The 26108-nt window shown below is 34.9% G+C and overlaps 1 protein-coding gene across 2 annotated transcripts in view; it reads left to right on the top strand.

The window, feature by feature from the left end:
* COG5 (component of oligomeric golgi complex 5) overlaps nucleotides 1-26108 on the top strand; it is a 360750-nt gene that overhangs the window by 142618 nt on the left and 192024 nt on the right. For both annotated transcript variants that reach the window (XM_054687655.2, XM_519305.8), the window contains exon 7: nucleotides 8239-8369. In XM_054687655.2, the coding sequence (XP_054543630.2) occupies nucleotides 8239-8369 (131 nt within the window). The remainder of the gene's footprint in view (nucleotides 1-8238; nucleotides 8370-26108) is intronic.

Here is a 26108-nt window from a genome sequence, read left to right as displayed (position 1 = left end):
TTTCATAATAGGGTATTATTCTTTTGATCGGGATAGGGAGAAGAAGGACCCGGAAGAACATGTAGAGATAATCTTAAGGAGTTCAGGTATTACAGAAAACAAACACAGGTTAAAATTTGTTTGTTTGTTTTGAGACGGAGTCTTGCTCTGTCGCTCAGGCTGGAGTGCAGTGGTGCGATCTCGGCTCACTGCAACCTCCGCCTTCCAGGTTCAAGTGATTCTCCTGCGTCAGCCTCCTGAGTAGCTGGGACTACAGGCGTGTGCAACCACGCCTGGCTAATTTTTCTGTATTTTTAATAGATATGGGGTTTCACCATGTTAGCCAGGATGGTCTCGATCTCCTGACGTCGTGATCCACCCGCCTCGGCATCCCAAAGTGCTGGGATTACAGGCGTGAGCCACCGTGCCCATCCTAAAATTTGTATTTTTCTGACTAGTTCTTAATTGATACCATCACATAAACTATGCATAGAATAGCCTCAGGCTTAAGTAAACTCCTTTAGCTGAATCTTTATATTTCAAGTCTAAGGCACTTCTCAGGACACGTTCATCTTTCTTGTTCTTCAAAGCTTCATGGAAATTTAGAATCAAAAGTCTTCTTTTTTGTGTCTCTCACAAAAGGGGGAAGGAAAATACCTTACTATTAAAAATGAGAATTAGTTTTCCTTTCCTAAGTCTCACTCTGTGTCTGCTTTGGCTACCACAAAAAATTGCTCAGAGCCAATGGAAAGAAAATACATTGTCCATCTGTTCTTCTGGGCACCATTTTTCCTTTTTTCCTGACTTTCTAACTGTGATACTGTTGATATGACATTATACTTTAAAAACATGAATTTAAACAAAACCTCATCCCTCCATCGTCAACAGAAAGATATTTCAGGTACTTTATTGAATGCCTACCTTCCAATCAGTACCTAGCTAGAAATAACTGTCAATATCTCTCCTTAGATGCCCTAGGTAAAATCAGCAGGGATATATAAACAATGACCACTACCATAAACTAAGGATCTAATTGACATCTACAGAGCACTCCACCAAGCAAAAACAATACAAATTCTGCTCAACTACACATGGAACATTATCCAATATAGACCATGTTCTGGGTCACAAAACAAACCTTATAAATGTAAAAGAATTGAAATAATACAAAGTATGTTCTTTGGCTGGGCACAGTGGCTCATGCCTGTAATCCCAGCACTTTGGGAGGCCGAGGCAAGCTGATCACTTGAGGTCAGGAGTTCAAGACCAGACTGGCCAACATGGTGAAACCCCATCTCTATAAAAATACAAAAATTAGCCACACGTGGTGGTAGGTGAAGCAGGAAGCGGGGGATGGGGGCGGGGGATGGGGAGGTTGCAGTGAGCTGAGATTGCGCCACTGCACTCCAGCCTGGGAGACAGGAGACTCCGTCTCAAAAAAAAAAAAAAAAAAAAATTGTTCTTTGATCATAATGGAATCAAATTAGGAAATTTTCTAAACCTTTGAAAATTAGTACATTTTTAAATAATCAAGGGATCACAAAGGATCTCTGAGAAATTTCTCTTTGATTTTGAATTGAGTGAAAATGAAAATACAAAATCAAAATCTGTGAGATGCAACCAATGCAGCAGTTAAGAAGGAATTTAATAACATTAAGTGTGTTTTTAGAAGAAAAACTTTGTTATTAGAAAAAGGTCTCAAATCAATAATACGAACTCCTGCCTCAAGAAACTAGAAAAAAGGTAAAATAAATCCAAAATTAGAACAGAACTAATAAAGAAGATGAAATCAATGAAATTGAAAACAGGAAAATAGAGAAAAATCAATCAAACCAAAAGTTGACTCTTTGAAAACATCAATAAAATTTGTAATCTCCTAGTAATACCAACGAAGAGGAAAAGGAGGAAAACAAATTACTAATTATATAATAATATTCACTGTTTGCCTATCATATTTGCTATGAGTATTTTCCCAGGCTGTTGATTTTTAAGTTTTTGTTTACATTTTATTTCTTGAGGCCAACATGGTGAAACCCTGTCTCTACTACTAAAAATACAAAAATTAGCCGGACATGGTGGCATGCCCCTGTAATCCCAGCTACTTGGGAGGCTGAGGCAGCAGAATCACTTGAACCCCAGAGGCGGAGGTTGCAGTGAGCTGTGATTGTGCCACTGTACTCCAGCCTGGGGTGACAGAGCAAGACTCTATTTCAGACAAAACAAAACTAAACTAAAATACAAATAAATAAAAATAAAACACTATTTGCATCCAGAATAATGAACTGAAAATCAAATGTATATGTAGTTGTCCTTGGAGTTTTGGATGACATTTTCCACTAACATCTGTGTTCTCTAAGGTTTCTTTAATGAAACTTAAAAAAAAAAAAAAGCAAGCCATGACTCTGTGTGTGTTTATGTGTCTGTGTGTGGATGTATCTTTAAAGCAATTTTTAAAAAACTGGACTATCTTAGATTTAAGTGACTTCTGGAACATTATTCTCCTTGGCTTCTGGAACACTATTCAGTATGTGGAAAGCCCAAATCTCATTTGTGATTGGATAAATTAGTTCTGTCAATATTATAACCCTTAAACATTCATGTTGTTTGGTGTTATTTAATGGTTGTTTGTTTTGTTTTGTCTTAATTTAAATTTGTTATTTATCTCAGTATTCTCTAGTAGCTGTGTTCTTTGTAGAGTATCTGATATGATTGCCCCCAAGAAGATTGATGCTTCAGAAAGAGTTCAAATGTGGTTGTTGTGATAAGCCTTAATCTTTGCAATACAATTTATTTTAATTTCAAAGATACAAAGTTTGTTGAACGGATCAAAAAAAGGCATCTTTCCTCTCCAGATTACTGTTCATCAGTCTTCTAGATAACCCTCTATAAACCACAGTTTTATATTTTGATATTTGCTTTTGTAAAAGATTTTAGTCTGAATTTCTTAGGCAGGGATGTGATGAAGAATCAAGTGTGTGGAGCTTTTTAGATAATTTTATGATTGTGTTCTGAGAATGGCCTCAAGAAATAATATGTAAACAAATAACTTAAAAATCAATAGACTGGGAAAATACAAAATAATGGGAAAATAGCAAATATGATAGGCAAACAGTGAATATTATTATATAATTAATACAAAGGGATTTAAGACAAAAAGGGAGCAAAAATTATTTAGAAATTCTCAAGAGGAAATATAGTTAATAAACAGTATTCAGCTTCATAACTTAGATTAGACTATCAATAAGAACATATTTCTTATAGAAGCATATATAATATTCAAAAACAGTAGTAATATCCAGTGCTATCTGTGGTTAAATTACTCCCATAGATTGTTGGAAAAAGCATATAAAGTAGTATAGCCATTTTGAAAAGTAGTTTGATAATTTGTATCAAGAAGCTAACGTGTTACTTTGATCCAATAATTCTGTCTTTGATTCTCTCCCAAGAAAATAATTCTGGATATTGAAAATCTTTATAAAGATGTTTAAAGTAGTCATTTATGATAACAAATATTCCATCTTAAACTGAAGGTTAAGTAAATTTTGGTCATTAATTTGATGAAATATTGGGAGCTGTCAAAAATTGATATTTTTATAAGGACCGTCTTAGGGTAGGTAAATGTATCTAATATTAAGTTAATAAAGAAGACATTGTAAATAAGTATAATTACAAATAATAAGAGCAAAACAACTCATGGGTAAAAATTTAAAAGGATAGATTTAAAAAGAATATAGTAGACATTTACTTTTAAGCTCAATCAAGGTTTTAAGTATTTTAGAAACATCTGAAGGTTGCTTCTGAGACATATATTTGTATGGTGCTCTTTATAAAGTTGGTGTGTAGGAGGGAGCCACTTTTGTTGGTGACTGTCGCCAGCTGCCCAGACCCTGTACCTCAGTTTTTCCTTTCTCTGCACTTTCTCACATAAATATCCAGGAGGAGGATATATGCTGTTTTTCTGTTACTTGAGGATTTGGAGATTCATAAATTTCTGAGATATTGCTGTGCAAATTCCAATGCTCCACTGGCCAGTGGTTGCCTCTGTGTTATGGGGTTATATAATTTCCCCTCTTTTTAATATTTCTCTGACTTCTAAAATATCTTTAATGAAAACGGCATTATCTTAAAAGCTTTTATCCAGTTACCAGTTAATAATCTTTGCATTAAACTCTTCTCCCTGAGGTAATATATTCTGCTTTTCCTATAATGTCCCATCTGCTGTTAATCTCATACAGACATTATACATTTTAACTGATTTGTCTTACTTTATTATCCATGTCTATTTGACATGGTCCGTCTTTTTTGATGGGGGAACATATGAAATACAGTTATAGTAACTGTTGTGAAGTCCTTGTCTAAAAATGCTATACTCTGTGCCATTGGTTCATACGTAGTTTTTAATGGGAAAATATAAAAATGCAAAAACACATTTTTAGCATATATAAGTTATAATACTGCCCACTAAATTTAAGAATTAGTGTATTAGAATAACGTTGTATCTGCTATCTCTGCTAATTTTTCCAAATGTTGTTAATGTTTCTATGTATCCCAAATAATATATAATTTAGTCTTATGTTTCTCAGTATGAATTACCTGTTGCTGTGTGTGTTTTCTAAAAGTTGTTCCTTAACATTATGTTATTGAGATTCATTGTTATTGGTATTTATACCATATGTACATACCTGTCATTTGTCTATTTTCACTCTTCTGTAGTAGTACTTGGAATGAATATATTACAAAATTTTTTTCTTTTATTGATGGTTATTTGTATTTTCAGCTTTGTTTTTAACAGTGCTACTATGAACATTCTTGTACATGTCTTCTGATACACATATATGAAAACATTTCTGGGGTATGTGCCTAAGAATGGAATATTTTAGTCATGGGGCATACACATATGAAACCTTATCAGATAGTCCCATATTGTTTTCCAAACTGGTTTTTACTAACTTACAATGTTGCTATTTATATATACACACATATATACATACATGTATGTGTGTATATATACACACACATACATACGTGTATGTGTGTATATATACACACATATATACATACGTGTATGTGTGTATACACACACATATACATACGTGTATGCGTGTATATATACACACATGTACATACGTGTATGTGTGTATATATATACACACATACATATATACATACATGTATTTATATACATATACATATATACATTCATGCACACGTACATATATCCCTATGTATGTATGTTACTGTTGCAATTAACACTGTAATAAATGCGTTTGTGCTCAAATATATTCACCTTTTTCTTCTTTTTTAAAATTATTATTTATTCCCAGAAGCAGAATCATTGATTTAGAGGATGTGATTTTTTTTTCTAGTAGACTAGCCACCTTATTTTAATTTTTGGTATTATTTTTCTTGACTTCTATTTACTTTTTAGAATTTAGTTTTATTTATTATGGAAGTTATACATGTGTAATAAACTCAAATAGCTCTACAAGGTTTGTTTTTAAAAAATGGCAGTGCTCTGCCTTCTTCCTGGCCTCATTTACTCTTTCTCAGAGGCAAACTTCTCAGTCTTTTTCAGCTAATTATTTTAGTATTTGCCTCCATATCTGTAAATAATCTGCTTATATTTCCACTTTTTAATTTTTAACTTCTTTGACTCCTCATCATGGTGCATGAAGATTTACCCTCCTCATTCCTTTCAACTTCCAGCACCAACCCAATTTCATACGTGCATTCCTCATTCATCTAGTTTTCTTCTAAATAAATAATTTAGTGCTAACATTATTGTGAAACATAAGTGCATAGCTGAATTCTTTAGCAAACTGTAGTTGTACTTTCCTTTTTTTGTTTTCATTTACACAAAGGAGGAGGCTAGTGAAAGAAGGGACAGTGGGCCGGGCACGGTGGCTCACGCCTGTAATCCCAGCATTTTGGGAGGCCGAGGCGGGTGGATCACAAGGTCAGGAGATCAAGACCATCCTGGCCAAAATGGTGAAACCCCGTCTCTACTAAAATACAAAAAATTAGCCAGGCGTCGTGGCGTGCACTTGTAGTCCCAGCTACCCGGGAGGCTGAGGCAGGGGAATCACTTTGAACCCAGCGGGCGGAGGTTGCAGTGAGCCGAGATCGCACCACTGTACTCCAGCCTGGCAACAGAGCAAGACTGAGCCTCGGGAAAAAAAAAAAAAAAGGGACAGTGAGGATTTTGGAATCAATAAAGACATTTTCTATTGCAAAATAGGAGAACATGTTAGTCAATGTGAAGCCAGAGGTTCATGAATGGAAGGGCAACTATAATAAACTAGAATAAACCAGAACATTTATTCCGGTAGCCATGTGTACTATTGACTAGAATATTGAAAGCCTAGTAAAATGACTGATGTGCTTGAATTCCCTTTTATCTAATCTAGTAGATTAAATTTTTCTCATGTTAAGTAAACCAAGAGATGATTAATATCATTTCTTTTCCACTAAAAGCACTAGTCTCATAGTTTTCTCCTAAGGAGATGATAAATACATTAAATTCAAATAGATTAGTTTCATTTCCTGCTACATCATTGTGGTATATGAAGGGATCCAAGAGATATTTGTATTAAGTGGCTAGGAAGTTAATTCTGGCTGTGCACTCCACATTGATTAAGGTTTAATTGTCAAGATGTGAGTAATGCTGCCATATTTCAAAATTTGGCATTATATATATTTTTAAACGTTTACATATTTTTAAAAGTTAAACTAGTTATTTAATACTTTCATTGTTCTAACCTGGGCAAATTTTTTGAACAGTTATATCTGTTATGATTTTTACATCTTTACCCTTTCAATGTGCAAATTGGAAGAATATCAGAGGAATACTATCTCTTCGAATATAAGCTCTATTCTTTTGAGGCCTGGGATTATCTACTGAAAAGACTGTGGTCAGAAAGACTAGGATTTAAATTCTGTTTTACCGGTTACTAGCCAAGTGAATTTGTTCAGATTACTTAGATTCTTCGGATTTTAGTATCTCCATCTAGGTATGATGAGATTTCTAGCAAGATTGTTTAGAAAATTACAAGTAACAGATGCATTAAAGTAATACACACTTTGCGTCTAGCTTAATGTATTATACATGCTATATCTTCAAAAATGTTAGTCATTGTTATTAGAATCATCATCATCATCATTTTGTTCTTGGCTCCAGTCTCTAGATGTGCTTGACAAAGAGCAGATATATAAAGACTTGTAACGCTGATAGTGATTGTATGCATCAGATAAATGGGAGGGGAAATTTAGTATCATAATCCCTCTATTCTTCTGTGGTGAAGGGCAGACGCTGGGGTTTGTTACTACATTTTTTTCCTGTTTTTTTTTTTTGTTGTGTTTTTTTCCCTCTGTTGCTACATGTCTCTTACTGAAAAGCAGGTTTGTGGAATAATTAGTAACTAAAATAATATAGACCTTTCTCCCTCCCAGCTCTTAGAGCCCTTTGTACTGCAAATCTAGCATGTTGTTTGGTTACTTCTTAAGGTGAGTGATTGTAAATATGGTTTGGATAACTGGGGAGGTGGAAGCTGGTGGTGGTTATATAATATGATGAAGGCCACTTTTTTGCTTTTAAAAATACTGGGGCCCAGCTACTCAAGAGGTCAAGATGGGAGGATCACTTGAGGCCAGGAGTTTGAGACCAGCTTGAACAACATAGTGAGACCCTGTCTCTTAAAAAAAAAGAAAATAGTTGGATGTGATGCCAGGTACTGGTAGTACCAGCTACTTGGGAGGCTGAGGTGGGAGGACTGCTTGAGCCCAGTAGTTCGAGACTATAGTGAACTATAATCACATGTGTGACAAGCCACTACACTCCAGCCTGAGCAGTGTATTGAGACTTCCCCCATCTCTTAAAAAAAAAAACAACAGCAGCAGCAGCAAAAAAACTATACTTGCATCTTGAGAATTTTCTGAAAATGTGAGAATATTTATTTACTTTAAAATACTAAATTTGACACTTTTAAATGTGATCTCTTGACATTTCCTTAAACTTGTAATAATCATCATTTCTATTCTTGCCTTACCAAATCTGTCTTATTTGGAGCATTTAACTCCAGCATAAATTACTTATTAAATAGGAAATATTTGGGAAACTGTATTTTTTAAAATACGGATTTTGAATGGCAACCCTGTTTAATAGCGTTTTTTGTTTTTTTTTGAGAAGTTATACATATTTTGATACCTTGATATTTATTCAGTATTGAAATATTTGAATATGTATGTTTTTGTTTTAAACAGATTATCTTTCTCAAGGAATAGATCTTTCTGGAATAGAAGTGATAGAAAATGATCTACTTTTTATTGCAAGAGCCCGACTTGAAGTGGAAAATCAAGCTAAGCGCCTACTAGAGCAGGGTTTGGAGACTCAGGTAATAAAAATAAGACTGTTTTTTAATGTAAAAAATGTGTCATAATACAGGTGAACATTTGACTTTGAGTTCAAAAAAGTAATATGTGTCTTATAGTAATATATCACTGAGAAAGTATGTCTACAATTTAAATCAAAGAATGGGTCATCGTTAAGGGAAATTTTAATATATGTTTAATATATTTAATTTAAAAATAGACCTAATGTTTCTAATGTATAATGTATATAACATGAAATGTATTTTTTATGATGTGCATATATAGATAGATAACTAGCTGACCATGCCTGCTTTGTCTAAAGCACGATTGCTCATTTAAGCCCTTCAACAACCCAGTAAGATTGGTATTATTGTTAATTTTATTTTGCAGTTGAAGAAACAGAGCTTAAATAAGTTGTTGAAAATCACATAGCTAGTAAATTATTTAGTTTGGATTCAAATTTTAATCACTCTAGTCCCAGAACTTTGCACTCTTAATCATTATGCCATAATTTAAAAAATTTTTGACTTGACATTTCTCCTAAGGTATCATTTTCCTGATGCTTAATTTTCTGAATTGGAAGAAATTCAAAGGTATTGATGTATTAGATTCAACAACTTAGAATTAGATCTTAGATCTACCCTTGTATTATACCCAGATATTTTCTCCATTTGTATTGGGCTCCAATATAATTATTAATAGAGTTTTTTCATATCCTCTAAATCAGGAATTTCATTTTGTGCATTTATGTTGGACAGAAACAATATTATTAATGTGCTGTTCTTAAGCCTCTAAATCAAGAAGGTACTTATTTGGCTTCTGATTCCTAAATAGTTGTAATTTTTAAAATATAACTGAATCAGGTACTTTTTCTTTTAAAATTGAATATCATATACAAAATGAAAAGTGGACAAATCATAAACTTTCATATAGAATGAATACCACAGTGTGAACATACCTGTGAAATCAAAACCCAGGATAGAAATAGGACATTATCAGTACTCCTAGAGTTTCTTTACCCTCTCTCACAATTTTTACTCTCTTCTGGCTTCCCCAAAGATAATTATTATTCTAACTTCTAACATTAGAGATTACTTTTAGTTGTTTGGTCAATTATGTTTTAACTCTAGGTCTACCTGTAAGGATGAAACTGTTACACCGTTTAAAAAAAAAAGAGTATTTCTCTACATTAAATAAGAGAAGATACCTTTCTTTAGATCTTCAGAAGAGAAGGAAAGATAACTCTATTAATCAAACATTTTGCCCTGAATTTCAAAACAAGAAAGGGCAGTTACCTTCCTAAGAAGTGGCCGCTGGATTTGACTCTGTAGCCCTCCATCCTGTATGAATTATGCCTTCTTTGGGATTTTATGCAGGGAATTTATTTTCTATAACATATTGTCCTCTTCCTCATATGGTTGTTTTCATCTCCTAATCCTTCTGTGTCTCCCATCTCTAGGACTTCAGCAGTACTGTTTTCTCTCCATTCCAAATCCCACATCCTGGATGTTACGAATACCTATGGAGATGGTTATTCTCATACGTTGGGCTCACAGTCGTTTGACATCTACTAGCCCAAACTTGAGTCTAGTGCCCTTCCCTTCCATCCTATTTCAGAATCTTTCCCTCCTTATCAACGTTGAATATTGTCATTAGTATCATTTGGTCTAAGTCTCCAGTGTCTCTTCCTTTGACTGTAGATTCCTGTTTTTTCTGCCCTCCCACTCCCTTGTTCCTGTTATAACTCATAATTCTTTTATTAACCTAAAACATCAATCTGTTGGCCGGGCACGGTGGCTCACACCTGTAATCCCAGCACTTTGGGAGGCCAAGGCGGGCAGATCACCTAAGGTTGGGAGTTCGAGACCAGCCTAACCAACATGGAGAAACCCCCTCTCTACTAAAAATACAAAATTAGCCAGACATTGTGGTGCACTCCTGTAATCCCAGCGACTCGGGAGGCTGAGGCAGGAGAATTGCTTAAACCCAGGAGCCGGAGGTTGCGGTGAGCCGAGATCTTGCCATCACACTCCAGCCTGGGCAACGAGCAAAACTCCGTCTCAAAAACAAAACAAAACTAACCCATCAGTCTGTTAACTCATCTACAGCATAAATGTCTTTACTACTCGATGGTTTTCTACTCTGTCAACCTCATGTCTGTCCCCTTCTCTGGCTCTACTTATTTTTTTATATTAAATTGATCAAAGATGTGTCTCTTCAACTATTCACCTCACTAATGATTCTCAAACTTCACCATGCATCAGAATTGATGGGAGGACTGGTTAAAACACAGACAGCTGAGCCCAACACCCAGAATTTCTGATTCAGTAGATCTGGTACCAAGAAGTATTCCCCTTGATGATACCCTCAAATTATTTCACCCTTGCCTTTCTACTACTCCTGCACAGCAAAATGCCATCTGTGGACCATGCAACATTTATCCCTATTTTACTTCTATGCCTAGTCTTTTCATTGCTCTTAAAAAACAAAAACAAAACAAAACAAAACAGACAACTGTAAGACTGTTGTAACTAAAATTTATGATTCTTAGATGCAGCTGGGCTTCAATTACTTTTTTATTACGTCCAGTTCCCTCTTCCATTTCACAGATGGTTGTTTCAGATTTTCTTTATTCACTGTAAACCTCCAGTCTCTTCTCTCTCATTGTCATGAGATGATCTTGTCACACTCCTTACAAGGAAAATCAAGGTCACAAGGCATGCATGTTTTTGACTTCATGCGAAGTTCATTCTTAAGGACACAACTCCATCAGATCTCTAACCTTCCTATTTAAGGCTAATTCCACACCATCCTTTCTGCCCTGCTTCTTTACTTTGCTTTTTGGCTTATCTGAATCTTCAACCTTTTCCTTTTTATTAGCAGCAAACAAAGATACTAAAATTTCTCTCACTTGAAAGGAAAAAGGATTCTTCAATGTTAACTGTTTACTTAGTTATATCTTATTATGTAACTATTTCCTAGTCTGTTTACTTCATAGTCAAACTATTTGGAAGAATAAGCTGCTCTTACTGTCTCCTTTTCTTGACTTCTCATATAGTCCCCAGTCTACACTATTGTGGGTTCTAACATGACTTCTTCAATGAATCTACTGAAAGTAGATTACTTTCAGTAATCTACTGGGTGACTACTGGGTGACCTCCCAGTTTCCCAAAGGACTTTTTTTTTCTTTTCTCAAATTTTTGATATTGGTAACCATTTCAACTTCTTGACAACCTTTCTTCTCTTCGTTTCTTTATCTCAATCTCTCCTGTTTTTTTTTTTTTTTTCCTTGACATTGCTTTTTGGTTTCTTCATAATTGTAACAATTTCTGCTTACTTCCTTAATCTTTGTGCTCTCTCTGTGTGACCACTTTTTATTCTAAATGCTTTTCCTTGATGATCTCGTATATTCCCATTTGCTGATAACTTTAAAATCTCAATCTGCTTCCAAGATCTCTTTTTGTAAACACCAAATCTTTATAGCTTCCTGCCCTGCCTGCAGGATGCTTGTATTGGTTAAAGTTTGTTTATAGAGAACAGAACTTACTTTAGCAAGTTTTAGTAGATAGGGGTTTATTATAGGATATGGTTGGGAGGGCTCAAGAAAAAGACCATAATCTGAGCCTCTCAGAACTACTGAACTGTGGAGAATTGGGCAAGTTGGGCAGATATTGCTACCTCCATGTCAGGAAACTGCCCACTGGTGTTTTATATAACCTTCATTGCATTTGATAGCTTCAGAGCCATATTTCCTCTGACAAGATCTGGATCAGCAAAATAGATGTCCCCTGTTCTGCCTTTTGGCACTCATAATGCTAGGGACTATACACCAGGCCCCATTAGAGCTGATAGAAGAAATCCAAACACTCTATGACCAAGCTTGGCAGGGAAAACAACAGAAGTAGGAAAAGTACAGCCTCTGCCATCTAAATGTCAAACAAGTTCTTATAGTTAACGGAACATTAGTTATATCTGGACCCTTTTACAGCAAACACATACTAAAAGGAAGCCAGAATGTATATTGAGCAAGCTCATTCTTAGTATCATCCACATTATTCCATGAGACCATCATAAAGACTCTGTAACTCAGAATATTAAAACACAGAGTTGTCAAATATATCTTCTCCTGTGTTTGTTAGCTGCTGTGGAGCACCACTATTCAACTGGAAAACTTGGAAATCAGCTCATCTAAGGACCAGCACACTTTTTGCGAAGAGACAGATAGTAAATAGTTTAGATTTTATAGGCCATTTAGTTTCAGTTATAACTACTGAACTCTGCTGTTGAGGCAGGAAAACAGTCATAGACAATATGTAAATGAATGAATGTGGTTGTGTTCCATTAACACTTTATTAGCAAAAACAAGCAATAAACCAGATTTGTCCCAGGAGCATAGTTTGTTGACTCCTGTTCTACTCTGATTGTTTCTGTATTCTTGTTTCATACCTTAGCTTTCTCATCCTGATTACTGTATTAGTCTTCTATTAGTGTCTGATTTCCATTTAATACTCATACTGCTTCCACAGTGATCTTAATATAAGGCATATCTAGTCATGTCCGTTTGCTACTTAAAATTCTTCAACAACTTTGCTCTTTATAAATCTCAAACTGTACCCCCATTTGCTTTTTGCCATCTTGCTACATCCCCAAATGACACTTATGGCTGTCCCTTGTTTCCCTGAACATAACAGGTTTGTTCAGCCTCTGTGGTTTGCATTTAATGTTAAATATTCTTTGAACACAGTTACTGGTCGAATTTACCTGGCCGTTTGTTTTGTATTCATTCTTTACCCAACTTTGTCCTCCTTAACTTCCCCAAATAGCCTTTCCTGATTCTTGTGGGTGGTTTTAGAACCTCTATTTAGGGTTATAATAGCACCTTTGAAAAAAAAAAAAAAAAGAAGATGCTTAATAATGTTATTTATTATATTTGAGCATTTTATTTATCACACTTGTTATAATATATATATGTTTTGATGTACTCACTGGATTGACGTTCATTAAGACCTAGTACTATATCTTTTATCTCTGTTTTCCCATTCTTTGAATTGCTCAATAAGTATTTGTTAAATATTAAATAATTGGATAAAACACTAGATGAAGGTCTTAATGTTTATTTTTCTTTTTCCTTTTTTGAGATGGAGTTTTGCGCTTGTTGCCCAGGTTGGAGTGCAGCGGCACAATCTCGGCTCACTGAAACCTCCGACTCCTGGGTTCAAGTGATTCTCCCGCCTCAGCCCCCCGAGTAGCTGGGATTACAGGCACGTGCCACCACATCCAGCTCATTTTTGTATTTTTAGTAGAGACGGGGTTTCGCCATGTTGGCCAGACTGGTCTCAAACTCCTGACCTCAGATGATCCACCCGCCTCTGTCTCCCAAAGTGCTGGGATTACAGGCGTGAGCCACAGTGCCTGGCCCTAATGTTTCTTTTGAAGGATGATTGCTCAAATTATCAAATTCTTTGATAATTACTTCTCAAAGAAATACTTAAGGAATTCCAAGTCAACCTTGAATAAAGATGAATATTTCTACAGAAAATTGATATTAGCATAGTTTGTTTAGTTGTGAGAAAGATGGCAATTTATATTTCAGGGAGTGCAATGTCATAAGCCTTTTGTATTAATCTAATGGGAAACCTTATGTATATATACTACCTAAAATTTTGCATCTATGACATGTTTTTGATGTATACATTTGTATATATCTTTATGCAGTTCTTAAAATTTTATTATATTTTAGAGTCATGGGACTCAAACCAAGTAATTCTAGAAAGGAAACAGTACCAACGTTTTTGAAACCAAAATGTTATCTTCAATAGGGTTGGATAAATTTAACATGTCAAAAAGGAATGGTTACTTTTAAAGGCTTTTTGTTTTTTTGATTTAATTCTCTTATATTTAAAGTAAGAAAGTATTTTCTAGCCTAGTTATTTCTAAATAAATATATATTAGATATTTTATTATCTTGTGCACATTTTTACCAGTTGTCAAGTTTGACTTTTCTTTGGTTTTTAAATTCATATTAAAAATTAAGAGACTGACAAACTTTTAGGAAGTTAGTGTTCCTTAAATATTGATAGTTTTGTTATCTGTTTAGACTATATAAATTTATTCAAAAGATTTATCAAAGTAGATGACTGTTGTTATTTAAGCAGTGGCCTATTTCTAATAAATCAGATTAAAAAGACAAAAGTATGAAAGTAATGTGTGTCTGCACGGGTAGGTGTAGAATGATCTGCATAGATCTTAGAAAAATAGGAGTCAGGGAACTATAATTTTGTTGTATGTCTCAGCATGGTTCATAGGAGGATAGGTTCTGCTCAGTGGAGGGGGAGTATTTTCTCCCTGTAAGGCCATATGTATCATATTATCATAGTTTATTGACATTATCCCTTAATATTATCCAATTCATTTGTCTTATTTAGATGTATAAAGTAACCTTCTGAGTACAATTTGGCTCCTCTGTTAGTCCATTTGGGTTGCTGTAACAAAACACCATAAACTGGGTGGCTTATAAACAGAAATTTATTTTTCACAGTTCTGGAGGCTGGGGAAGTCTGAAGGCTGGAGGTGCCAGCAGATTGGGTATCTACTGAGGGCCAACATTCTGATTCACAAATGATGCCCTCTTGATGTGTCCTCATGTGGTAGAAGGAGCAAAGGCACCCTCAAGCTTCTTTTATAAGGGCATGAATCCCATTCATGGGTGCCCTGCCCTCATGATGTAGTCACCTCCCAAAGGCCACACCTTCTAATACTATCACCTTGGCAGTTAGGATTTCATCGTATGAATTGAGGAGGAAAGACACAAACATTCAGACTATTGCAGCTTGCTGTATAATTTTCCTAAAGGGAGAAAATGTATTATCTGCCAATATTAACATTCTGGTTCAGTTCATGAAATTTACTGTATTTCTTATGTATAACTTGATATTTGTGTTTGTAACATCTTTCTGAGTTTAATTGTGTGTGTCTGTCTTCCTCAGACCTAGCTTTCTCACAAAGTCAAGTTTCAGGTTTTGTGGAGCTGAGGGGATTAAACTCTTAATAATCACGTCACTGAGATAAAGCTTCTTGGGAAGCAGGCTGTCGTAGTAGAAAGAGCCTGTGTTTGGGAGCTAGTGCCTTTTCTTCTCAGAGAGCAACAAGACAGAGGTGTCATCCAGCTCTGTCAGCAGGCAATTTAGGAATTAAGAGTGAAACGAACCATTGTTCAGTCTCTGTTCTTTGTCAGGCTCTGTGTTAGTCACTTTACATTTGTTATCTCAATTGCAGTAACAGATCTGTGAAGAAGATATAATTATCCATTTTCTGTATGGTTAAGGAAACAAAGAGATGGAAAGGTTAGGAAATTAACTGAAGATTACATAGCTGGCAAGTAATAGAATCATGATCTGGAGCTCCTGCTTCCTCCCTTCTTTAGTAAGACCAAGCAGTTTATTCTAACTTTATTAAATAATTATATTGAAAATTATTTGACAATTTGTGAAGCAATTTGTATTGAAAAGGGAATTTTTATAGCATAAAATTTTTTTTAGGAAGTCTCCATTTGATGATTAATCTAAACTGGTCCTTCAGCATTCCTCAGAATTTTTGTTTTCTGGCCAACTGTTTTTTTTTTTTTCATCTTCTGAAATTACTGTTTTACTCTCTCTTTACTTTCCATCAACCATCTTCTCTTGCCATACCCCCATTTTACTCTGAGCAGATGTCCTTAATTCCTGCTTCACTGAGAGTCCTCTCACACCACCTCTGCTCTAGATCCTATTTTTTATTTTCTTAGAACCTTATCTTGTTGACATTTCCATCCCTCATTTCCCTTATACTGTCTCCTTCTCATCAACATTTAAACGTGCACATTTTCTGCTACTCTCCTCATATGTTCTCTGCTTTTCAGTCTCACAAGCTTTCTATTAGTCGTTCACATCCCATTTTCCTTTCTTCTTTAGGGCCTTGGTACTCTTTTTATGCCTGGAATATGCTTCACGCTCCCTGTTAGAACAGATGCTACAGCTTATATGTATTTTATCCTCAAATTATATTCTCGCATGTATCAGAGATTAAAATAAATGTATAATGTTTATTATAAATATAGACTAAAAGAATTACAGTATTTTAACTTTGAAGTACTATTGCATTCATGAATGATTACGCACTTAGTTTATAGGCTCTTAGCCTGAATAGATGTTCAGTAAACAAGGAACTTTTGAAAAATTACATCATATTATCAGTTACATTTAATAATTAATTTCTGACATTAATTTGATTCCTCAAAAGTGTTGATGATCCTCTCTTATTGAGTATGTAGTTGATGCCCATCATTTTCAATATCAGTTCATTGTAAAAGTTAAAATAGCATGAGTCTTTAGTGCTATCTTTACCAGTTGTGAAATTAGTAGTATTTAATAACACTAAAAATTCTCCATCTTCATTGTCTTCAGTGATTTTTAGATTTTTGGTTATTGACTGATAATTCAATGAGATCTTTTGTTAAAAACTAAATTGTTACTTTCTGTTGAATCATGTTAAAGAAATGGGTGATGTTTCTATTCATTGAATTCTGCCCTCACTAAAATCATAAAAATAGTAATAATAATAATAATAATACAGTCACCTAACTGTAATTTGCAGATAAATTGTCACTTCATTTTTATGGCTGCTATGTTCCCCATGCATCCTCCTTAAATTCTCCTTATGTTGAAATCCTAACCGCCAAAATTATGTTATTTGGAGGTCGGCCTTTGGGAGGTAAACAGGTCATGAAGGTGGGACTCTCTTGAATGGGATTAGTGCCCTTATAAAAGACTTTTTGCACTTACTATCTACCTTCCCCTCTCCTTCTACCCCTCATTTTACTCAGAGCCTGAGAGAGCTGCTTATCCTTTTGCCATGTGGGATCATATTAAAAAGGTGTCCGTTGTCAGGGAAGGGAACATCACACACCGGGGCCTGTCGGGGTTAGGGGGCTAGGGGAGGGATACCATTAGGAGAAATAGGTAATGTAGGTGATGGGTTGATGGGTGCGGCAAACCACCATGGCACGTGTATACCTATATAACAAACCAGCACATTCTACACATGTATCCCAGAACTTAAAGTATAATTAAAAAAAAAAAAAGGGTGTCTTTCTGTGAACTAGGAACATGAGTCCTTATCAGATACCCAAACTGCTGGCACCTTGAACTTGAACTTCCCGGTCTCCAGAACTGCAAAAAATAAATTTCTCTTGTTTATAAGCCCAGTCTATGGTATTTTGTTACAGCAGCCAGAACAGACTAATATAATAGCTATTCCTTTGTTATCTGAAGCAACTATTTATTAGAAGAAAGTTAGTGTAATTTCTTTTTTTAGCATTCCTTTCCAAACCAAAATTGTTTTAGTAAATGCAAATAACCTCTTTCATCACTACTGTTTTTTCCTAGTTAATTGCCTAAGTGTTTTGTATTTATTTGTATGTTTTAAATAGCTTTGTAGTATTATAAAATACTATCATATTGCAAAATGTCTATTTTCAGATTTATAAACTAAATGACTGTTTAGATATGGAGGAGCTACTGTTTCTTTCTACACAAAAAATACGTAAATAAACTTCTGACCTTACAAAAGTCTTATTACTTCTGTATCGGAAAGATTTATAGTGATATCACTACCATTTTCTTTGGAAAAATTTGGAAGGACTGGTGATGTAGAGCACATCTTCTGGGGATGCATAGAATATGATCATATTAGAAAAAACATTTTTCAACTCTATAGGCAGTCTGTCACAGCATGCAACTAGATATGCCATCCACCTGCAGCTCTTCCTGGTTCCCATTTCTTTCTTTTCTACTCACCATACAATCTTTCACTGACAGAAGTCACACAAAGAAAGGGAGAGGACATTATTTGTTTATTTATTTTTTCAGGATTACAACAGACTCCATTACCTCAGGCTTTAACTAGCTTTCAAAAATAGGTGGTAGAAATTGTGATCTGGATCAGTTCCTGCATCACCATAGATACCAGTCCCCCACAGTAAAATGATGACATTTTAATTAGGAAGATGACTTTACCTTGTGAATTAGAAGCTTTCCCAGTAAACAAGTATGAGACTTTCTGGAGGTTCAAGGTGGAGGAAGATAATGTGTTTACTTGTCTTTAGAGGTCATCAGGAAAGAGGATTTCTGTGTTCACTTCTTTCAGAGCTTAGTACCTGGCTATAATCTCGACCCTGTGGTAATTGTTGCTAGTGATAGTAACTAAGTATTCATGAACTTGCCTTTTCCCTAAAGCAGAAGACCTTCTTGGTCAAGCCTAGGGTCCTGGTGCTTATCAACTGTCAGCCAAAAGTACCATGACAACCTTAGAGAAGCCAGCTCTAGAGAACCTAGACCTAGACCTAGCTACTCTAAGAAAATAATGTAGAATTGAAGTTAAGTAGATAAATATCTATATAGTATACAGTAAGAAATTTTGATATTATGAGCTCTTTTCACTTTTGCAGTTAAAAATTCTGAATTATTTCTGGTACAGCAAGGATACTAGTTCAAATGCATTGTGTTCAGTGAGCTCTATGGAAGTTAAGCATTATCTTAAGCTTCAAAAAGAAGGTCCTCCTAAAGTTGAACACAGTGATTCCTTTTGTAGTTTGCGATAGTAGTTCTGCAGGCAGCAAGCAATTGTTTTGGGATGTTTTCCTTCCCTTATGACCCAACAAACACCATTTGCCTAGCTTTAAAAGGTACAGCTTTTATATATTTAGCTGTTTTTCTGACTTGTCTCATGGATTATACAACAGAGCCCATCATTTGGGCCTGTGTAAACTCCTTTGTATATTTGGTCCCAGTATTGTTTTTACCACTAACTAGAGTTTCAGTAATTTTTCCCCTCTTGTTCAAAACTTGTTCCTTGGCACACAGTAAACAACTTGAAAGAATGAATGTAGTAAGAGCTCGCGTATTTCCTTTATGACCTTCAAATGATAATTTGCTGTTGTTTCCCCAAATATTTGTCTGTTTGTTCCCATCACTATAGCTTTCATTAGATTTAATGGAGACCTGATGTGGAGTACATTGGTATTCAATTAAATAAACTTTATGACATGTATAAATAATAATTTTAAAAGTTACTCTTCGGCAATTTGTTTTTAGAGATAACATTGTATATCGTTATTAATAATAGTTACATAATATGTACCGTCATAGCTTTTATAATTTAAAAGGATATTTTAAAACTAATCATTTAAATTTTTTTCCTCTAAAGCTTAATGTTAGTTGTGTGACATGTCCTTTTTATTTTATCCTTAAATTTGAATGGAAATTAATTTGAACTCTTACATAACACCCAAAATCATGGGTTGGTAAACTACAGCCCGTGGCCTGTTTTTTATGTTGCCGCAGTGCTAAGAATTATTTTTATATTTTTAAATGGTTGGAAAAAAGCAAAAACAAACAGCATACGTAGTGTGCAAAGCCTAAACTATTTGCTGTATTGCACTTTAAAGAAAAAATATGCTGATCCCTGCTTTAAATAATTGATTTTCTTGGCAGATACTTTCATCTTTTCTTTTCTCCTGCTCTTTTTCTCTCTGTCTACCCTTTCCTCTTTTACGATGTGTCAATTACCATACGGCATTTCTGTATGCTTTTGTTTTACACCAAATGTAAAGTATGACTTTTATTCTAGTTTCTATATGCAGTCATGTTATTTTCATATTCTTTGACAAATTCTCTTCTTGTGAACAATCCACAATAACATTGGCTACTTTATTATTTTATTTTATTGCCATCTTGCAGTGTGGACTTACATCTAATTAACTGTCTGCTTTTAGACTTAGGGTATTTTGGTGTTATTACTTCCCATAGTTTTCCAGTTCACTGAATGCATTTCATTTCAGTTATTCATGTGAATAATTTTTCAATAATGGACTAAATTTATTGTATTTCATATAGAATTCTGTTACTGCTCTTTGATTAAAATTTGGTAGTCACTGTAGTCTATGTGTAATTGCTTTCTGCTTCTCAAAAATTTCTCAAAACTGTGTTTGTACTTGTATAAATCTATATGATTTTACTTAATTTAAACACTCTTGTGCTGGAGTGTTATTATAGTAGTAAATACTAGAATTTTATTTTGTAATTCAGAAAAATTACAGGCAGCAACTTTTTGTCTTTATAGATTAATTTGCATTTCCATGGTTTTACATAATTAGAGTTATACAGTGTGCTCTTCCTCTTATCTGGCTTTATACATTCAACATAATTATTTTGAGATTCATGCGTGTTATGTGCATTGATAATTTGTTCCTCTTTTATTATGTCATTACTTATGGAAGTATCTTTATACGTTCACCTATTGATGAGCATTTAGGTTATTTCTACTTTAAGACTATTGTAAATAAAGCTGCATTAACACTCAAGTACAAGTCTTAGTTTCAGCTTATATTTTCATTTCTGTTAGGTTAATACCTAAGGCAAAAAAAAAAAAAAGGTTAGATTTTTGCAAAGACTATTATGTTTACTTTTTAAAGAGAATACCAGTTTTCTGAAGTGGTTCTATTAGTTTACATTTCCACATCCGTAGTTTAGGGTTCTGGTTCCTCCAGATTGTTGCCAACATTTGATGTTAGCAGTCTTTTTAATTTTAGCCATTTTAGTGGGTGCGTAGGAGGTTCTCGTACTTTTTATGTGCATTTTCTTAATAACTACTGATGTGACAAACTTTTTAACTGCTTAATAGTGAAGGTTTTTGTTCAATTTTTGAAGGGTTTGTTGTCTTCTCATTACTGAGTTGTAAGAATTTTTATTACATTCTGGATGTAAGTCTTTTATCAAATTTTGCATTGTAAATTGAATTAGTCGGTTTTCACACTGCTATAAAGACATACCCACGACTGGGTAATTTATAAAGAAAAGAGGTTTAATTGACTCATATTTCCGCAGAACTGGGGAGGCCTCAGGAAACGTATAATCATGGCAGAAGGGGATGAGGCATGTCTTACATGGTGGCAGGCAAGAGAGAGGAGTGTGTGTGGAGCTAAGGGGAAAGAGCCCATTATAAAACCATCAAGTCTGGTGAAAACTCACTCACTATCATGAGAACAGCAAGTGGGAAAACCACCCCCATGATCCAATCACCTCCCACCAGGTTCCTCCCTCTACACATGGGGAGTATGAGGATTACAATTCAAGATGAGATTTGGGTGGGGTCACTGCCAAACCATATCATAAATATTTTCTTCTGTGTCTTTCCTTTTTTTCTGTTATCATGCACTTTTAGTATATAGTTTGATGAGTTTTAGTAAACTTATTTATTTATTTTAATTTTTTTTTTCAGACAGAGTCTCGCTCTGTCACCCAGGTTGGAATGCAGTGGCACGATCTCGACTCACTGCAACCTCCATCTCCTGGAATCAAGCAATTTTCCTGCCTCAGACTCCCGAGTAGCTGGGGCTACAGGCACATGCCACCACACCTAGCTAATTTTTATATTTTTAGTAGAGACGTGGTTTTACTATGTTGGCAGGGTTGGTCTTAAACTCCTGACCTCAGGTGATCTCCCTGCCTCGGCCTCCCAAAGTGCTGGGATTACAGGTGTGAGCCACCTTGCCCAGCCAAGTTTTAGTAAATTTATACAGATGTGCAACCATCTCATAACCAGAATATTGCCATCATCATACAAAAGTTCCTTCATGCTTGTTTGTAGTCAGTTCCTCCTCCTACCCCCAAACCCAGGCAATTACTAATTTGGTAGATTATAATTTCTGTCTTCTTAGTTTTTTTCTGAAAATTTTATATAAATACAGTCATATGACAGGTAATCTTGTGTATCTAGCTTCTTCACTTAGCACAATGTTTTATTTAGAATGATCCATTTTGTTGTATGCAGTGATCCCCAGCCTTTTTGACACCAGGGACTGGTTTCATGGAAGACAGTTTTTCCACACATATGGGGGCAGAGGTGGTGGTTTTGGGATGAACTGTTCGCCTCAGATCATCAGCATTAGATTCTCATAAGGAGCACACAACCTATGTCCCTCGCGTGTGCAGTTAGCAATAGGGTTCGCACTCCTATGAGAATCGAAGGCTGCTGCTGATCTGACAGGAGGCAGAGCTCAGGTTATAATGCTCACTCCCCTGCCGCTCACCTCCTGCTGTGTGGCCCAGTTCCTAACAGGCCACCGACTCTTACTGGTCAGCAGCCCAGGGGCGTTGGGAACTCCTGGTTGTATGTATAAATAGTCCATTGTTTTTCATTGATGAATAATATTCAGTTCTATGGATATATACATTTTGCTTGTGTCTTGATAAGTTGGTAGACTGCTTTTGTTTATTATGAATAATGCTGTCTTTTCCTCCCTTGATATTGTCTTTTTGAAAAGCAAAATTTTTTGTTTTGATAAAGTCTAGTTTATCCATGTTTTCTTTTGTATATTATGAAAGAAATTTTTGCCTACCTAAGGTTACAAAGTTTTTGTCTCATGTTTTCTTTTAGAGGTTTTAGAATTTTACATTTTAATTTTTATGTACAGTGCAAAATTAATTTTTTTCCATAGAGAAAGTCAGTTTTTTGAGCACCTTTTGTTGAAAAAGACCTTTTTTTTTCTTTCATTTAATCCTTCATTGTAATTTGTGGATACCTTTGCGTTTTGAGGTTATTTAATTTCCTGTCAGTCTTTCCCATAATGGTTTTAATATCTATTAACGATTTCTGCCTAAATCTTTTTCTTAAATTACTTAGGGATTATGAAAGTGTGATTTTCTATTTTTGTTATTCCTTGTGTTTACTAGCTGCGATTATTTTGTAAAGAACTTTAACTCATCAACTGTGCATATTTGGTTACCCTGAATTGCAGTTTCTTTTGAAAATGATATATAAATACTTAGAAATTTCACTGTCATTACCACTTTATAGAGTAATGAGTTGATACAGTAGTCATCACCAAAGGTAGCAGATGAGATGTGATTTTATTCTTTTGTTTTTCATCTGTTAAAAATTATTGTTATGGGCCCATGTATTTTTTTATATATTGTCTTTCAATCAATTTGGTGCTGGATGAGGCTGTATGAACTGTTAACAGCAAGCTAGATTAATAGTGGCTTAAACCAACAGATTTGACTGGGTGTAGGTGGTGCTAACATTGTTTCAACTATTCAACAAGGATTCAGGCCTTTCTTTTTTCCATTCCATCATCCTTAGTGTGCTTTTGCTTGTCCCATCATGGTCACAAGATAGCTGTCATGCCGGTAGCCATTATGTCTGTGTTCAAGGTACAGAGGTGGGGCAGAGCCAGTTGTGAGTCAAAAGGTGTTGTTATAATATCCTTCCCCAAATTGCCTAAGCCAACATGTCCTTATGTCTCACTGGCCAGATTTGAGTCACATGCCCAGCCTAGCTATCAAGAAGACTGTGAAAACAAGTGTCTGGCAAAGAGGAACAGAATTGTCAACATTGGCTCAGGCTACTTATCAGCCATTGCCTGAGAAAATTAGGTTTTTATCAAGAAAAAAGAAGAAAGGAGTTTTGGGCAATAGCTAATACATAATGCTTGCCATAAATATCTTTGGTAAAGCACAGAATGACTTTACATTTTATTATATTTAAAAATAAGCTATGTTTTTATGGCTTGCCACATTAATTTGTCATTATTCCATTTTCCTATAAAATTCATTTTATTGTTAAATAAACATTTTCAATAGTTTCCTTTTAATATTAATTACTATTATCTAATATGACTTGGAATATGTTATTCTGTGTATTGACATTATTTAAAAACTTTAATGCCAAACTATGACTTGTTAGAATGTCTTCTTCAGATATTTTGTTAAAAATTGAGAAATTAAAATAGCTCTTCTTCTCCATATTGATCATTTTTATACTCTCTTCCTCATTTTTTTAGGCACTCGGTGTATCACTTTCTGTAGAACTTTCCTCTTCTAATCCATGTTCATCTTCATTCTACCTCTTGTCATTTTTCTCTCATTTCCCACCCCCCACTCCTCACCCCCCTGGCCTTTCTATATAATCCTTTTTCTTTTTCTGCCTCTCTTCAAAATAAAGGCTAGAATAAAGTTGATTTCTGGTGTATGAGATCATATTGTACTATTAAATTTCCTTTTTAGTATCTTAATTTTATTTGTATTATGTACTGTTGACTGTTGATTGTTAACAGGTTCTGAAATAATTATATTAGGTTAGCTGAGAAGTACACATCAAGCATTAATGGGTTGCATGTTACTGAATCAGCAAAGCTACTGCTAAGCTCTGAATCACAACCAAGGTAGCTAATATAATTCTTGCTTTTAAATTATGGTATTTAATATGATTCTCTTTTCCTTTAATTCTTGTAATCTCCCATGGAGCTCCATTAAGTTTTCAGTCTTCTAGACATGTGTTATCTCCAGAAAAAGTGTTACGTGTGTGTAACATAATAGAGCATATGCACACAGATATTATAAGCTGCCTTAAATATTTTGTCCTGTTATATAGTTGTCACATGTATGGTGTTATGGATTTATTAAGTGTTCTTCATAAATATTAGGATTTTATAATTTCTCAATGATTGTACATGATTAAGGTACTGTTCTTTTTATTGTCTTAAATTTACCTGAAAATCGGCCTAATTTTATTAAATACATATTCTACCCAGGGGGAGTGGTTTAAAGAATTATCTGCTTTGGCTGGGCGCAGTGGCTCACGCCTGTAATCCCAGCACTTTGGGAGGCCAAGGTGGGTGGATCACCTGAGGTTGGGAGTTTGAGACCAGCCTGATCAACATAGAAAAACCCTATCTCTACTAAAAATACAAAGATTAGCCAGGCCTGGTGGCACATGCCTGTAATCCCAGCTACTTGGGAGGCTGAGGCAGGAGAATTGCTTGAACCCAGGAGGCGGAGGTTGCAGTAAGCCGAGGTCTTGCCACTGTACTCCAGCCTGGGCAACAAGAGTAAAATTCCTTCTCAAAAAAAAAAAAAAAAAAAAAAAGCTCTGCTTCATGGTAAAGACGATTTGATTTGTACCTTTTACACACTATTTAAAAAAGCTGTATCGCTTTTTAGCAGTTAGGATTGTGTATACAGTGAAAGATAGCTACTTTGAATTTTTGCTTGAGTTGACTTTGCATCTTTCTGACTATAACCTCTGTCTTTGGGAAAACACAGTGAGTTGGGAATGTGTTGATCATTTCTTTCTTTCTACTTCCCACCACCCTTTACTTCTCCCTCCCTATCTTCATTCTCCCTCTCTTTCTCCCCACTTTTCTTTCCACCCCACCCTTTCCCCGTCTTTTTAATGTGATTCTGGGGTTTCTTATTTTTCATTTTGAGTGTGAAATGGTGTACTTATTAAACTTTGAAGAAATATTTTAGTTTTGAAACATCCATGCTAATAAATTATTTTGGAAGTAAAATTTTTAAATCTCTGTGTGGTTTTCCAGTTAAAATCAGTTGGACTCAACTAAGTCTTTATCACAAGTCAGAGTTTTGTGAACTGAGTCACTTTGCAGAATTTCATGACTATAACAGCAGAGCAACATGAGCTAAATTTGTATTCTGTATTTGTCCTTTTCCTTCCCTCAATTTGTTGCCCTTCTTTTATAGACGAAACACTTAAAAAAGAATTTAACTTCTAAAGAATATTTTATTAGAGGAAAAAGTAAAATGTGATTGTTAGTCTTCATGATACAAGGATTTCCTTTCAGAGTTTCAATGTTAATGGTATTATCCACTGTGGGCCCCTGGACTTGCATATTTATGTCATTTTTTGCATTTTATTTCTCATCAAAT

Source organism: Pan troglodytes, chromosome 6, assembly GCF_028858775.2.
Source record: "Pan troglodytes isolate AG18354 chromosome 6, NHGRI_mPanTro3-v2.0_pri, whole genome shotgun sequence".
Lineage (NCBI taxonomy): Eukaryota > Metazoa > Chordata > Mammalia > Primates > Hominidae > Pan > Pan troglodytes.
Note: the sequence above shows the minus strand (reverse complement) of the source record. Positions and strands in the feature narration are given on the sequence as shown.